A 16,851-nucleotide genomic window follows, 5' to 3' on the forward strand; every position below is an offset into this window, starting at 1 on the left:
CAGGATCTCTGCTGAGGCAAGCCTTGCCCTCCAGCCCATGCGGGTTTCCTGAACTGCAGGAGCAGAGCTTGGAAGACACGAGCTCCGCCTACAAACCCACCTCCACCACCAACAGCACTGCTGTAAACAACATTTACTTCCTCCCCTATTGGGGATCACTGTGACTATCTCACACACAGCCTTAAACAGGAAAGAGAAAGTCAAAGCTAGACCAATAGCCAGAGCTCAAAGGACAACAGGAGAAGCAGGAAGAGGAGACAAAAGCTTCCTGCAATGAAAGAACCAAAAGGTGGGGGACATTGGCAGTGGAGCAAGCAGTGGTTGAGGAGAGGTAGGGAAGGGTGCAGCTTCCTACCTGTGATATTGACCTCCACCTGGCCTGAGCGGGTGCCAATGGGGTTGGTGGCTTTGCAGATGTAGGTTCCTGCCAGGCTATAGTTGATAGGCCCCCTGAAGAAGAGGGTTCTGTTCTGGGCCTCCACGCCCTTGGGGAGAGAGCCATTCAGCCTGCAGGGATTGGGAGACATGGCAGAGAGGATTATGATTCTGCAACCCCAAGAGGCTGCCCCTGTGTCACCCCCCTGGCTCCAAACCCACCAGCCCTTCTGTTGAGTTCATAGGTAGGGTCTGTCTTGGAAGGAGTGAAAATAGTACAATAATAATCTCTTGCATTTGGCAGTTTTATATTATTCAACATTTCACATTTGATCATCATAGCACCAAAATGCAGACAGGATAGGTAGATACAGGTCCCACTTAACAGATGAGGAACCTGAGGTTCAAGTCCAAGGAAACACAGCTAGTAAGTGGCAGAACTGGAGCTCTAGCCAGATCTTTGGACTGCTGGCATAGCGTTCTTTCTATTAGGTTGGTGCAAATTGTGGTTTAAAAGGTTAAAAATAGTTGCAAAAACCTCAGTTACTTTTGCACCAACCTAATAATACTCATGGTTCCTGATCGTTGGTCCTTGGTTTCCTGGGTAGCTGGTTAACAATACAGATGTTTGAGTTCTAACCTCAGATCTACTGAAGCTGGACCACTGGGGCCATAGTCTGGGAATCTGTATTTTAACAAGCTGCTCAGGTAATGAGATGTGACCCTATGTTTAGGAATTGTGTTCCATTTCACCATCTTATGTTCTTGTTGGGTATGTTACAGGCCTTTACATGTTGGGAGTGTCCTGGAAGTTTCCAGACTTCCAGGATGAAGGGGACCTTTATCCTTCCTCCTGATCCCCAATGCCACAAAGCAATTTTTCTGTGGGACCTAGTGGGTCCTTGGTTCAGAGCTGCAACTGGCAAGTAGGCCCTACCTATTCATATGTTCAGAAGCATTTTTGGTTCTAGGAAGTAAAGGGTAATAGCTAGGGTATCCAGTGCCTTCCACTTCCTGGAAAAAAGAGTATAGACCCAATCTGGAGAGCTGTTTTCTGGCCACCCGTGTCAACCTTCCCCTTGGCTACACCCTTCTCTCTGCATGTTCCATCCAGTTCTTCTCTGGGAAGAACTGTGGCGCAAGCCATCAGGACCCGTCAAGGGCCTGCAGCCAAGAATGGGATGACACAGGAGATGAGCACGGGCTGACTGCTGCCTCCTCCTGAGAATCTGGGGTTGCTGGAGAGAAGGAACAGGAACAAAGAAAGATTTGGAATGCTCTAGAAAACCAGCTTCCTTGGGGACACCTTGATAAAAATAAATACTGGGGGCTAGGGTGGCAGTGACTCAGCCTGAATCACCAAAGGAAAATGACAAAATTATTAGGGAGAAGAAGGGAGGCAGATCACAAGGGAAGACCCCTCTGGCAGAATAGTTTGTCCCACCAATCCTGATGCTGTCAAACATGGGTGTGTGTGTGTGTGTGTGTGTGTGTGCGCGCGCGCGCGCGTATGGGGGGGGATTGTCTCTCGTGGCCCCTCCCCTTTTCACTGAGAAACCTGAGGCTACACCCTAATTTACTCCCTGCCTAAGCCTCCTGGAGGTAGAGTGAGTGGGCCTCTCTGTGACCAGCAAGGTACCTTGCAAGGCAAGCAGCCAGCCCCACGACACTTACGTGGTCCAGTGGTACTCAGTGGCTGGGGGGTTAGCGTCAGCTTTGCACGTGAGCTTTACATCCATCCGCTGCAGGTACCAATTCCCATCAAACCCCTCGATGGTCACCTCGGGCTCGTCTGATGTTTGAAAAGGGTGCGGTCAGGAGAGCAGGACTTGGGGCAAGGGAACCTCAGGCAGTGAAGAGATGGAAAGTAGCAGTGACATGGAAACAACCAGAAGAGGGCGGAGAGAGGGAGGGTGAAGATCACGGACTCTCAGCATAGAAGCAGCAAGGGGAACAAGGAAGGATGAGAGAAAGGATGAGTAATGGGAGGTAAAGAGAAGAGAGGAGGGGAGGACAAAGAAACCCCAGAAAGAGAAAGGGAAAAGGAAGAAAAAGAGGGGAGGAAGAAGGATAGAGGAAAGAAAGGGAGTGGGGAGAATGACAAGAGATGGGAAGAAAAGGAGGAGGAAATACTGGCAAGGGTGGGAGCAGTGGAAAGGGACAGTGGTGCCCATCCCAGGAGGCCCACCGCCTCCCCCACTCACACTGCACACTGACGGTGATACTTTCCCGGAAGCGGTCCATGTGGTAGTTGACTATGCAGGCCAGGGACTGCTGGTGGGCTTCCCGGCTGGGCACCAGGCGGTAGCGGCTGATGACAGTCACTGTGCCATTGGGGTTCCGGATCTCCTGGAACTCCGCCTCACCCTTCAGTCGTGTTTCCCAGGACACCACACTGGGTGGCTTCCCATTGGCAGAGGTGCAGGTTGCCACCAGGACCTTATCATCGTGCCCCTTCTTGGCTCGAAGCACTGCCTGGGTGCCCTCTATCCAGTTAGTGGGTTTGGCTGTGGGGAACCAGAGAGAGCCATAGGACCAGGTCTACTACCGGGTCAAAGATGCACAGGCCCAGGAGGGTATGCACCTGCCAGGCCTTGCTTCAGGTCACCCTGCCCATCCTTGCCTCTCAGCCAAAGCGACTCCAGCATTTCTCCAGGGATGTCTTCATGTCTAACCTCTGCCCTTCCTGCTCTACTATTTGTATCCCCTTTTGTCAAGTGCAGGCCTTCTTAGAGACTTGTCATGATCAAGGCAAACAGCTCAAGCAGCCCTTTTCCTTACCATGGTGTCTGATGCTTCTGCCTGCCTCCTGGCCACCCACAAAGTACCCCATAGTGGGGTTTCAACCTGAATACTGATCCTCAGCTCTGTCTACAGCTAAGGCCTGCCCCCAGTCCTTAGTGAACTGCGAGACAGCCTGGCTAGAAGGGATTGGGAGTGCCATGCTTGGGGCTTTGGGAGCATGGCAACCCAAGGAGAATGTCTGGGGCCATTGAGGCACACACCCAGGATGCTCAAGTCCCCAGCCCACAAGCCTCTCAGAAGGAAGGCAGAGGTGGGGCCAGCTTACCCATCACAGTGAGATTGAGCTGGCTCTCTCGATTGCCAGCAGGGAAGGTGGCAAACTCACAGATGTAGACACCCTCATCTTCCAGCTCCAGACGGGAGAGGCGGATGGTACCATCAGTGAAGGAGGGCCGAAGGAATTCCACGCGCTCGCGGTAGGGAATCAGCACAGAGACACCCATGGCTGGGTTGTAGATGGCCACATTTTGCTTGGAGCCATTGGTGGCCTTCTGCCACGTGACCTGGGTGATCTTCACACCAGGCAGTGGATTGGCGAAACTGCAGTGCAGCACCACATCTGTGCCGATGAAACCATACATGGAGTCGTTCACCTGGACCACCTGTGTGTGGTTACCTGGTCAAGGGAGACAGCAGGGAGGAGTCAGCGACAGACACAAACCCCCTCCTGGTGAACTGGTCAAACTCCCTGTGAGTTCACAGGTCTTGTCTTTTCTAGCAGTCATTATTCTTTTTATTCTGATTATAAAAAGAATAATTGCTTGTTATAAAGGCACTGAGCAATACTGAAAAATACTGAAAAAAAAATGACAATCCGCGATCCCACCACTCAGAAATATCACTGATAATTTTCTAGGAAATATCCTTTTACTTTTTTCTCTGTGTCTACATAACCATCTGTTTAATTAATTAATTTTTCTTTTTTTTTTTTAACAAAATCAGAACCTTACTGTACATATTGTTCCATGAGCTGCCCTTCACCTGGTGAGACACAGTATCACCCAGATTGCCCCATGGCAGTTAATATACACCCACACCCTCCTTCTTGATGAGGACAGTTAGATGCACTGCTTTTTTTTTTTTTTTTTTAAATCTATCTAACAGTTTTTTTTTTTTTTTTTTTTTTTTTTAAGATTTTATTGGGGAAGGGGAACAGGACTTTTATTGGGGAACTGTGTACTTCCAGGACTTTTTTCCAAGTCAAGTTGTTGTCCTGTCAATCTTAGTTGTGGAGGGTGCCGTTCAGCTTCAAGTTGTTCTTTCCGTCTTAGTTGTGGAGGGCGCAGCTCAGTTCCAGGTCCAGTTGCTGTTTTCTAATTGCAGGGGGCACAGCCCACCGGCAACCTTGTGGTTGAGAGGACGCGCTCCAACCAACTGAGCCATCCAGGAGCTCAGCGGCAGCTCAGCTCAAGGTGCCGTGTTCAATCTTAGTTGCAGGGGGCGGAGCCCACCATCCCTTGCGGGAGGAATTGAACTGGCAACCTTGTGGTTGAGAGCCCACTGGCCCATGTGGGAATCGAACCGGCAGCCTTCGGAATTAGGAGCATGGAGCTCTAACCACCTGAGCCACCGGGCTGGCCCAGATGCACTGCTTTTTGAGTAGAGCCCCAGCCAAGGAGCCACCCAGCTGCTTTACCTTCCTGTGCCTCTGTTCCCTCTTCTGACAAATGGGGCAGATAATCCAGTGGTCTCTACCTAACAGCGTTGCTAGGAGAACCAAATGGTATGATGGATGTGAAAGTGTGTCAGGAGGCAGGAAGTGCCGGGGGAGCACAAGGGCCCATAGTGGCTGTCACTGTGGCCACCCCCACTGTCTTCTCCCTCATGGCTGAGTCCCGTGCCCTGAGGTGCACTGGCTTGGCCCCTCTTAGCCAGCGGGGCAGAAAGAAGTAGGCGCTACACAAAGCTCAGCTTCCTTTGGCTCCCAGTGGCCTTCATAATCAGGTCTAAATGCCTTTACTTGGCATTTGATGTCCTCAGCATCTGGGCCCTGCCTTTTTGTCTACATCTCTCCATATACCACGCCGTCCAACCAAGTCGACTGGGCCCCTCCTCAGAACATGCCATGTTTCTGTATTTCCCTCCCGCCCTCCCTCCTCCCATTTATTCAACCACCATTTGCTGAATCCATTTATCAGCTCTTGGATTTTTATCAAGGAGTGATTCTGTCCCAGCCCCCAAGGAGCACAGAGCCTCTCTATGCAACACTTTCAGACTCTTGCTCATGCAGTTCCCTAGAAAGCCCTTCTCCTTCCCCACCTGTGGATAATCTACTCAGGCCACCCCCTCCTGGAAGCTTCCCCGATCTTCCCATCTGTGTTAACCTAGCCACTGAGATTCAAGCTCTTTTCTGACTTGGAGTGTGGGTGTTCACATCTCTGACTCCCCACCAGACTGAACCTATCCAGACCAGGGTCTGTGTCTGTAACATAACTGTACCCCAGTGCCCAGCCCAGCATCTGGCACACAATAGGTGTTTAGTAAATATTAGTTTTAAAACTATAATATTTACAAATCAAGATGGAAGCAGTGAGAGTGGAGATTTAAAAGGAAGGAGGATCAGTGAAGTTGAATGAATAAATTTCCTCTAGTTTCCCTGTCAGTTGTCTTCTCCCCTCTAGAATGTTTGTTTTGTCTGAGCTTCCTTAATCCTGGACTTGGCTCAGCCTCCTTAACTTGGGGCAGCCATCTCCTCCAGTGGGTGTCTTCAGCTCTCTCTAGCCTGAGCTCATTCCTGAGCTCTGTCATTGGCCATGCATTTATTTGTACATATCATGTCCCTGCATCCTTACTTCACTCAGTCAATTTATGGAGCGCCATCAGTAATAGCAATGCCAGGCTCTGTACTGACCCAGAGGCAAACAGATGGCTCAAATGGCTTCCCAAGGGAGTCTGAGATTCAAGAGTCGGAACGTGGGGCTCACACTTGCCTCTGGGTGGTGGAGACACGGGAGCAGGACACTCCTCTGAGAGCTCCAAAGCCCATCCTCAGCGAAGCAGGCTGCCCTCCACTCCTCCCCTCGAGGGCACGGACTAGGTCTCTCTAGATCACTATGGTATCCCTTGAACTTGACACACAGTAGGTACTCAAGAAATGCTTGCTCAATAAATATCTCTTTGGACTCTCCAAGCCAGGCCCTTCCCTGATGCCCCCTTCTCTACACCTACTCACCTCCACACAGTCCTTAAGGCCCACCTGGGGTATGCACACCCCACCCCTCCAGCGGTCCCCTTTGCTGGTCTGGGGGTTCTGACATGTCCCTGAGTAGATGCACTGTGGGCTGGTGGGAGTCTGAGGGAGGAGCACCCATCAGGAAGCGAGGAGGGCTGTGTTCCAGCCACTCTGTCATGAGCTTGCCTGGGAATCTTAGCGAGGAACTCCCCCTCTGAGCCCCATTTTCCTCCTCCATGAGGGCACAGGCTGGACTCCCTAATCTCAGTGGCTCTAACTGTCCGATTCTCTGAACTGGAGCCCAGCCCAGCTGTGGCCCCACCCCAGATATAGTCCTATGGTGAGGTCAGTGGGTCAGACAGCCCAGGACTCGAGCTGACTGGACAGGTGACAAGCAGTTAAGCCCTAGACTCGTCCAGCAGAATAAGTGGGTGCTCCCTGACCTCAACCTGTACTCACCAAGCCTGCCGAGCAGCTGAGATACTGTGGGTATACTTGGAGAACTTTCACTACACAAAACTAAGAACAGGAAAAGCCAGTTGGGAAGGCTTGGGACATGGGCACACGTTTGGAGGTGGGAGAGGGTGTGGGCACTAGAAGCCATCCTGGGATTGGTGTCAAGGCACGGTGGGGCCTGCTGTGGAACAAGGCCCACCCATTTCCTCTCATCTCCCCACAGGTACGGGGACAGGCAGGGTTCAGTGCCTGGCGCACAGACTAACATTCATTTGTGGCATCTTCAGCAGTAATCTCACCCTTCAGAGCTGTGAGTACCAGGAGAGGAGATCGCTGATAGCAGGTGTGGGGTGGCGAGGGCACTGAAAGGGGCTCAGGTACCCCAGAGATCGCTCTTACCCATTCATGTTCACCAGGCACAGGTGGCCCTCCCCACCCCCACGTCTATTTTAGGGTGAAGCCGCTCCCTTCTCTCTGGTGTTGCTCTCTCAGAAGCAACATCATGGCATGGGTCAGTGTGGAAATTGCCTGGTGAGCCTGCTCACCACATACAAAGCGGGTTCTCCTGGCCCTTGCCCCCTTTGCCCCAGTGATGGGTGGGCAAGGTGGGGCGGGAGGACTCAAAGGAGCAGCCAGACTCATTTTGATGTTAGCATCTGTGCGCACCGTCCTCTGTTGGCAGGCATGGGGAGGTGGCCCTGAGGGTAGGCATAAGGAAGCTCTTGGAGTATGGGGTTTGGCGTCACTAAGGTTGGGGATCCAGAATTCTGGAACTGAGAGCAGCTGGGAAGACTGGTAAGGTCTGAAGACCCTCCCTTTCTTCCCCTATCCCACTCCAGGCTTAGAAACTCAGAACCCAAGCTTCTGGCTTAAGGCTGCCTGTCTTGGTCTGAGGATGCAGGGTCAGGGAGAACGTCTCAAGTTCTTTACAGGGGGCAGATTGGGAGGCTTTCAGAGAGTGGGGGCAGACCCCTGGTGACCCTGACAGGCACGGTCAGAATGCTAGTCAATGGCGGAACAGGGCTCGCCACTGAAAAGGGAGAGAAAAGGCTGATGGGAGCAGGAACCCAGGGACAGGGCCCTCGTCTGTACAGGGAAAGGTGGGCCGTCAGCCTCATCTGGAAGCCTGAGACTGAGGGAGGCTCCTTAGAGATTATACAGCTTCTCTCCATGGTCGTCCAAGCCTCTCCATCAGTCACTCTGGCCCTGACAACCTGAAAAATGATGCTTGTGTCTCCCCTGCCCAAGCACTCCTACCCTCTGAAGGGCTGTTCCGTCACCATCCCCTTCAGGCAGTATGGTGAGGTTGTGAAGACCCAAACAGTGTGGGTTTGCATTCTCCCTCTGCCACTTTCGAGCTGTTAAACCTTGGGTAAATGACTTAACCTCTCTGTGCCTCAGTTTGCACTAAGGTTGGACGTCTGTAAAATGGGAATTACATTAATACATACCCCATAAAATAGTTATAAGGATTAAATGAGTGAGTACATGTGAAACTTAGAGAAGCAGCATTTAGCACAAATTATATGCTCAATAAATGTTAGTGGCTGTCATCATCATCATCATCTCTACCACCACCATTGTCATCACCACCGTCATCACCATCACAATTATCATCACCACTATCATCGTTGTCACCATCATCATCATCATCATCATCACTACCACCACCATTGTCATCACCACCGTCATCACCATCACAATTATCATCACCATCATCGTTGTCACCATCATCATCATCATCAATACCATCACCACCGTCATCACCACCGTCATCACCATCACAATTATCATCACCACTATCATCGTTGTCACCATCATCATCACCATCATCACTATCACCACCATTGTCATCACCACCGTCATCACCATCACAATTATCATCACCACTATCACCACCATTGTCATCACCACCGTCATCACCATCACAATTATCATCACCACTATCATCGTTGTCACCATCATCATCATCATCACTACCATCACCATTGTCATCAGCACCGTCATCACCATCACAATTATCATCACCACTATCATCGTTGTCACCATCATCATCATCACTACCACCACCATTGTCATCACCACCGTCATCACCATCACAATTATCATCACCACTATCATCGTTGTCACCATCATCATCATCATCATCATCACTACCATCACCATTGTCATCACCGCCATCACCATCACAATTATCATCACCACTATCATCGTTGTCACCATCATCATCATCAACACTACCATCACCACCGTCATCACCACCACAATTATCATCACCACTATCATCGTTGTCACCATCATCATCATCATCATCACTACCACCACCATTGTCATTACCATCACAATTATCATCACCACTATCATCGTTGTCACCATCATCATCATCATCATCATCACTACCATCACCATTGTCATCAGCACCGTCATCACCATCACAATTATCATCACCACTATCATCGTTGTCACCATCATCATCATCATCACTACCATCACCATTGTCATCAGCACCGTCATCACCATCACAATTATCATCACCACTATCATCGTTGTCACCATCATCATCATCATCACTACCACCACCATTGTCATCACCACCGTCATCACCATCACAATTATCATCACCACTATCATCGTTGTCACCATCATCATCATCATCATCATCACTACCATCACCATTGTCATCACCGCCATCACCATCACAATTATCATCACCACTATCATCGTTGTCACCATCATCATCATCATCAACACTACCATCACCACCGTCATCACCACCACAATTATCATCACCACTATCATCGTTGTCACCATCATCATCATCATCATCACTACCACCACCATTGTCATTACCATCACAATTATCATCACCACTATCATCGTTGTCACCATCATCATCATCACTACCACCACCATTGTCATCACCACCGTCATCACCATCACAATTATCATCACCACTATCATCGTTGTCACCATCATCATCATCATCATCATCACTACCATCACCATTGTCATCACCGCCATCACATCACAATTATCATCACCACTATCATCGTTGTCACCATCATCATCATCATCAACACTACCATCACCACCGTCATCACCACCACAATTATCATCACCACTATCATCGTTGTCACCATCATCATCGTCATCATCATCATCATGTCTCATCTATGAAGCATTAAGCTTCCCTTCCTGAAACTTCATTCAACATATATTTATTGAGCACCTACCGAGTACTGGGTGCTCCTAGACTCCCTTTTCCAGGAAGCCCTTCTGACTCTCATGTCTTCCTACTTAGCTGACATCTGTATGTATACCCCAACCACATATAACTTGTACCCCATTATTTTTTGTTTTCTGGCATGTGTATCTAGTGTGCTTCCTGTTGTGTGTTCCCCTGTCTCCCAACAGATTGCAAGCCCTGTGGGAGAGGGAAGGAGCAGGCTTGGCCTTGGGTTGAGTTGACCATGTCACAGCCGACACTGGTAGGGTCCAGAGATTAGAGACGACTCTCTTCAGTTCTTCAGGCAGTCATGGCTGGTCCACACAAGGTACTCTCTCTCCTTGCCTGCAGGAGCAATCCCAGATTTGGGAATGGGACCACGAAAATGCTAGCATATTGGAGCTCCATGGACCATGTAATCCATCATTTTACAGAGGAGACCAGAGTCTGCATGGGTTGGGTCACTTGTTCAGGGACACAGAACAGCAGCACCCAGCCCAGTGCTCTTCCCACTCTGCCATAAAAATAGACTCAGCTTCTCAATCTAACTCCCCAGGGCCTCATTCTGGGTGATATCCCTCCTGGAATGTAATCTCAGTGCCTCCAACACTCCTTTGGAGAAATGGCATGAATACCAGTTACAATGCCTGTGGGCCAGGGATGGAACCCCAGCTGGATCCCAGTAACTGGGTGTCAGATGGTGGATAAGAAACAGGGACTTTTGAAAGCAAATGTGGGGGTTACCCATAAGAGGCTGTTATGTACAGAGCAGGAAGGAGCCAGAGAGGTGGGGAGTGAAGGGTGGAGAGATCCATGGGAACCTGTGCCCTTGGTAGAGAGGTTCTTGCATCCTGTAGATATCAAAGAATGAGTCTTTTTGTTAAGCACTGCCTTTATTCTCCCTGACCACTCTAGGGATTCCAGGGTCTGGGACCCAGGCCTCTGGGACTGTGTGCAGTGCCTCAGTTTCCCCTCTAGAGCTTGGGTTGGGCAGTTCAGGCTGCCTTCATGCTTTCCCAGAAGTGCTGAGCCAACAAGGCAAGCATTGGGTTGGGCCTCTCCAGACGGCACAGACCTGCAAAAGCCCAAGCTCAGCAACAAAACACAAAGGATCCTCAGTTGTGGCCGACAAACCTGCTCCCCAGGGCCCTGCCCGCCTGCCCTGCCTGCCGTGGAGCTAATCCCAGGCGGGGGCCACAGGGTTCCCACGCAGCAGGGTGTGGTCCAGAGTACGGAGGAGTGGCATTCTGCTCCCAGTACCCACCTTGAGCAGTTTCTCTTCCTGCCCTTTGAAACCTCAGACCCCTCTCCCTGGTCAAGCAGGCCGGGGTTGTGCCTGCATGGGTGGGTGGGTGGAAGGAAGGGCCCAGGGGAGGGAAACTCGGGGATTTCTGGCATGGACCATCTCTTCTTTTGTCCCCACTCCTTTCCTGAGACTGCCTGAGTGTCCTCAGTTGTGTGGGCAGAAGTGGCAGGCCCGGCCTGGAGAAAAGTGGGAGCACATCGGGAGAGGGACACTGGGCTCCCCAACAAGGGCCTCTCTGAAACCAAAATCCTTTGGGATGCTACACACCCCTCCCCCTGGAAACTGACAGAAAAGAAGAGGACATCCGGTGAGAAACCAGTTAAGTGGGAATGACTCACCCTTTGGCGGGGGGTGGGGGGTGGGGGTGGGGCCCTCCAGTTGAAACCCTGCTGAGTCAGCACAGTGACCTAAAGGTAATATACGGGTCCCTCCTCCCAGTGCAGCTTCTTTGAAAATGTCAACTCCCAGGGCTGGCTAGCTCCTCACTTTTGGAGGCCAAGGCTGGTCCACCTGTGGGAGATGCTGGCTAGTGAGGAAAAGGGTGAGATCAGGAGGGATTCCCCTTTCTAGAGTCCTCTTCTCTGGGAAGGTTATGCCAGTCAGTGTCACCTGGACACAACTGTTCTGCTAGCAAGCACCTACATAAGTCCTTTGAACTTGTCCTGTCTCATCTCTACACCCCAGGCACATCTCCCCATTATCTGGGAGCTCCTAAAGTGCCTAGGCTGCATCTCGAGCCTCCCTTCTGCACCCAGGACAGGGTCCAAGGTGACCCAGGTCAGAGGGTTCAGTGAGGAAACAGAAAGGCAGCAGCTGACCCAGTTCTTGTCCCGCACCCCCAGCCACCTCTCACTGGGGCTGAAAGGCAAGGGGGCGTGAGGGGTGAGTCTGGGCAGAGCGTCCCTGCCCTGTGCCAGGGCCGTTGTTAGCCCAGCGGTATTGCTTCCCCTGCCTCCTGCAGTGCACGGCCTTTGCCTGCTAGTAGTGGGGCCTGGGGAATCCTTTCTGGGCGCAGTGCCTGCTGGATGGCTCCAGGTTTCCTGGGGCCTTGAATCCCTTCCACATCCACCTTGCCAGCAGAGATGATAACATCCCGTAATCCCACAGTCAGGGGCTAATTGCTACTGTCCAAACTCAGGCGCCTCCGTCCCTCACTTGGGGTCACAGAAGCTGCCAATGTTTTCCTGTGGCTGATACCCCTCCCACCCCAATCCCTACATGGAGCTAGTTAATGAAGGGCTGTGGGACTGGCGCCCAGTGCCTTAGGCGGGTGAGTGCAGTGCGTGGGAGAGGAAGGGGTGCGGCAGGCTGGGAAAAGCCCCAAGAAATAGCCGGAGTGCGAATCCAGCATCTTCCAGACAGGCTGGGTCAGCCCTGCTCCCGGCATCACGGAAGCCCGAAGGTGGGGGTGGATGTGGGGGCTACTCTCGCAAGTCCCATCTCTCTCTGAAACCTGGCAGGACAGGTTGGGGGACAGGGATGAATCAGGGGGCTGGATTTGCCTTCTCACTGAGGAGCAAGAGCTGGGACACCTGGACTTCTCTCCTACAGGCTTGTTTCATGCTGGCTACCCCATGTCCAAGGCCTAGGGCAGGGCTGGTCCTGAGCAGCCCGACTCTAAGTTTGCACCTCAGAAGAGGGAGCCTCTCAGCTCTGCCCCTTTCCATCACTAGACTCAGGCCCTGCCTCTTGGTCCTCTCTGGGCTGCTCATCCTGAACCTGCCATCTTCCCTCTGGCCAAGTGGAGGGGAGGAAGGGTATCTACTGGACATTGGGAGAGGTGGGCTCTGGTCCCTGATACTCAGTCACTTTCTTCTGTATGGCCTTAAGTAGGGGAGCTTCCCCCCGACTCAGTTTCCTTTTCTGTAAAATGAGAGTGTTGGACCCCCTGATCCTGGAGGATGATACTTTGGACATCAATTGTCCAGCTCTCTCTCTGTCCCAGCTCTGCACCTTCCCTGAATCAGCCTCTTGGTAGACACTTCTCTACCAAGTGGCTGCTCTACCTCCGTATGCTGCCCAGGAAGACCTCCCAGATTCAGTGGGATGCCCAGAAAGACCAGGCTGCACACGGCTGAGCTAGGGTGACAGGGCTCTTCCAAAGCCACACAATCATCAAGTGCAGCTGGTGCTCGCTCCTCAATGCTTTTGAATTCCTCTTTGTTGTCCATCTCCACTGGCCCCAATCCGGACTCCTAAGCCCATCCCAGCAGCTCAGCCCCCACCTACCTCCAAGCAGAGTCTTACTTCCTTTTTTCTCAACAGTCCTGGGCTGGGACTCTACCCCAGTTAAGTCAATCCCAACCCCTTGCCTTTCAGTCTTAGCACCCACCGCCTCATCCCTCCCACCACGTCCCCTCCTGCTCCCCACACCTGGCCTCTGGTGCAGGCCACAGTCATCTCTTACCTAGTCTACCGTAGTATAATGCCGAGTGTACATACCTGCGTCCAGGCCCCCTCCTCTAACCCATTCCCCACTCTCTAGAAATCATTCTCTATTTAAAATTCTTCCATGGCTTCCTGCAGCCCTCAGGATCTGTCCAAAGTCCTTTTGGGCTCTGGACCTCATCTGGGGTATCCCAGCCTCCAGCCACCTCCTCTCCCTGCTCTCTCCTGCCACATGGAATAATGCCATCAATTCCCTGCCATGCTAGTCCCTCCGTTAAAAACACACACCCTGTCCCTGAAGTGGTCTCCCTAATGAGACAAGTGTCCATCAGATACCCTACAAAATCTCTACAACAATATTGATTATATTCCCCAAACTGTCTTTCGTACCCCCGTGGCATCTTGTGGCTACCAACTGTGCTGTCTAATCCCCTCACCTTCGCCCTCATCCCCACCCCTCCCATCTAGCAACCCTCAGTTTTTTATCTATATTTCTGAGACTGTTTCTGATTAGTTTGCTCATTTATTCTATTTAGATTCCACAGATAAGTGAGATCATATGGTATTCGTCTTTCTCCGTCTGAATTATTTCACTTAGCATAATGCTCTCCAGGACGCCTGACCACTACAGTATACACCTGAAGCCAAAGCTGAATAATACTGAATGTCAACTATAATTTAGTATATAGTCATGGGATGTGGAGTAGAGCATAGGGTATAGAGTCAATGGAATTGTAACAGCTGTATACGATGTGAGAGGGGTAGTAGATTGGGCAGGGGGGGTCATCACTTTGTGAGGGGTGTAAATGTCTAACTATTATTGTTTTGTACGCCTGAAACTGAAAAAAAAAGAAAAAGAAAAAGACAAAAAAAGTTCAAAAAAACCCCAAAACGCACACCCTGTTACCTGCGGCAGTCCTCTTCATCGGTCTGGAATAACCTTAGCCTCCTTGACTCGAGTTTCCTGGAGCCTCCCCCTTCCCTCCATGAGTGACACCCTGAGGGCTCCATATTTCTGTCACAGCATTTCCCCTACTGAGGGGAAAAGCTAGGACTTCTGCCCAGTGCTGGCATATAGTAAGTAAAAGGGGGCCCCCAAGTGGTTGGTGGAGAAGGCTATGAGCCAGTTTGGGTCCAGGGCCAGGGCTAGTTGTTTCTCAGGTCCGACTACAGCTTCCTGGAAATTGCACATTAGCCAAGGAGTGGGCCTATACAGGAGGACACAGCACAGTGTGGGCAGGTAGGGGAGGAGGACAGAGATAGAAGGTAAGGCCTCATATCTGCATGGAAGGGAAGCAGGTCAGGGCCTGAATCTTTTCCTTCTTGACTGAAACCAGGAAGCTACACCAGGAAGCTACAAAAGGGTTAGGTCTGCCTAACCTCTTGTCTACCCCAACCCATATCCTTTGCTGGCTTCCCACTTGCCAATTCTTGATCACTTTCCTCTCTCCTCCATCCCAGTTCCTCATACCCAGCCCACTCCCACCTACTTCCTAACTCCAGACCATGAGGTGAAAAATATTCTTCACACTCAAGCAAGCTGTAGCCCTGAGGCTCTGCTCCCAAAGTCAGCCCTGCAAAGCCTGCATGACCCCGAGCTCCACAACCCTCCCAACACAGCCTGGGTTTGTCCTGGCCTGCCCTTTGAGGCCTCAAAGACCTGGAACAGCCTGGCTCTAAGGCCAGGATGCAGATAGGTCCCATCTCTGCAGCCAACGCCAACGTCGTCCACCCTAGTTGCGGCAAACAATTCCCTCTCTCTCTCTCTCTCTCTCTCTCTCTCTCTCTCTCTCTCTCTCTCTCTCACACACACACACACACACACACACACACACACACACAGGGAAGACTGGATTCCCCTCAGCAAGGGTGCATTTTTAAGGACACATTTTGGGAAGTATAGGCAGCAGCCTCTTCAGAAGGCCTGTGTTGGCGTGGGAAAGGCTGGGGGCTTCGGAGAAAGCAGAGGGAGAATTCCCTAGGCCTCCCTAGAAAAACTTTTAAAAGCTAATATTGACATATGCATTGCCTCAGCCCTGTGGGTTCTGTGCTGATATTCACCACCTGTTTGAATGCGGAGGTCTTCCAATCTGCCTCTTACCAGGAGGGGCCTATTGAACCGCCTCAGTGCCCAGCTCTGCCAATGCCCCATCTAGCTCCAGGCAGCTGCCTGCACAATGGCCAGGGGCTGGGACTGTGCAAGAGGGGAAGGCAGTCAGGTGGGAACATGGTACCTGCTTTAGGGTAGGTCATTCTAACAGAAAAGGGTTGGGTGGGAAACTGACAGGGAAGGGGTTAAGAGGAATATGGTGGGGGTGAATAAAGTAATTGATCCATGAGCACTGACTTTGATTAAGATAGACCTCGGCTTGTACCTGCTACTTATTCGCTGGGGGACTGAGCAAGCTGCATCAACCTCTCTGTGCCTGTTTTCTCAAGTATAAAACGGGGACAATTGTAGTACTGTATCCTAGTGTTGATATGAGTATTAAATGAGATAATTCATATGAGCTGTTAGCACAGTGCTTGGCACAGTTATGCTACACAAGTGGCTGCATTATTGCTATTTTTATAGTTTTGGGCAAAGATGCTGCCTAGGAATCAGGTAAGCTGGTCTCCATCTCAGCTCTACTAATGCATCGTGTGATCTTGAGCAAGTCCCTGCTGTGTCTGTCCCAAGGCCACTTTCCCAGAGCAGAGGTCTTCAACTAACGGCACTGTTGACATCTGGGGCTGGATAATTCCTGTGGGGCTATCCTGTGCATTGTGGGATGTGTAGCTGGCCTCTGCCCACTCCCTGCCAATAGCACACCCTCTCTCAGTTGTGACAACTGAAGACATCTCTAGACATTGCCAAATGTTCCCTGGGGGGCAAAAGTGTCTCCAGTTGAGACCCCTGGCCAAGAGTAAGGGGTATGAAGCTCAGGCAGGGGTGCTACATTATATGATGGAAATGCAGGGCAGACTCGAGCAAGCTAGATGTAGGAGGGGAGTGGGACCCATGGTTGGGGGCCACAGTGCAAGGGAAGAGGGTGCAGAGGTGGGTAAGAGCTGGGGTGCAGGCCTTCCTGTCTGGAGCACCTACTCTCGGCTCTGTAGGAGGAGGGGTGGTGAGGTGCTTGT

The 16,851-nt window shown here is 51.3% G+C and overlaps 1 protein-coding gene across 1 annotated transcript in view; it reads right to left on the reverse strand.

The window, feature by feature from the left end:
- The window catches only part of NECTIN1 (nectin cell adhesion molecule 1), a 70,917-nt gene that overhangs the window by 13,185 nt on the left and 40,881 nt on the right, over positions 1-16,851 (reverse strand). Inside the window, exons 2-5 of the mRNA XM_033120511.1 lie at positions 3,446-3,796; positions 2,580-2,882; positions 2,050-2,167; positions 356-507 (exon numbers count right to left, since the gene is read on the reverse strand). Coding sequence (XP_032976402.1) covers positions 356-507; positions 2,050-2,167; positions 2,580-2,882; positions 3,446-3,796 — 924 coding nt within the window. The remainder of the gene's footprint in view (positions 1-355; positions 508-2,049; positions 2,168-2,579; positions 2,883-3,445; positions 3,797-16,851) is intronic.

This window comes from Rhinolophus ferrumequinum, chromosome 11 (genome assembly GCF_004115265.2).
Source record: "Rhinolophus ferrumequinum isolate MPI-CBG mRhiFer1 chromosome 11, mRhiFer1_v1.p, whole genome shotgun sequence".
Lineage (NCBI taxonomy): Eukaryota > Metazoa > Chordata > Mammalia > Chiroptera > Rhinolophidae > Rhinolophus > Rhinolophus ferrumequinum.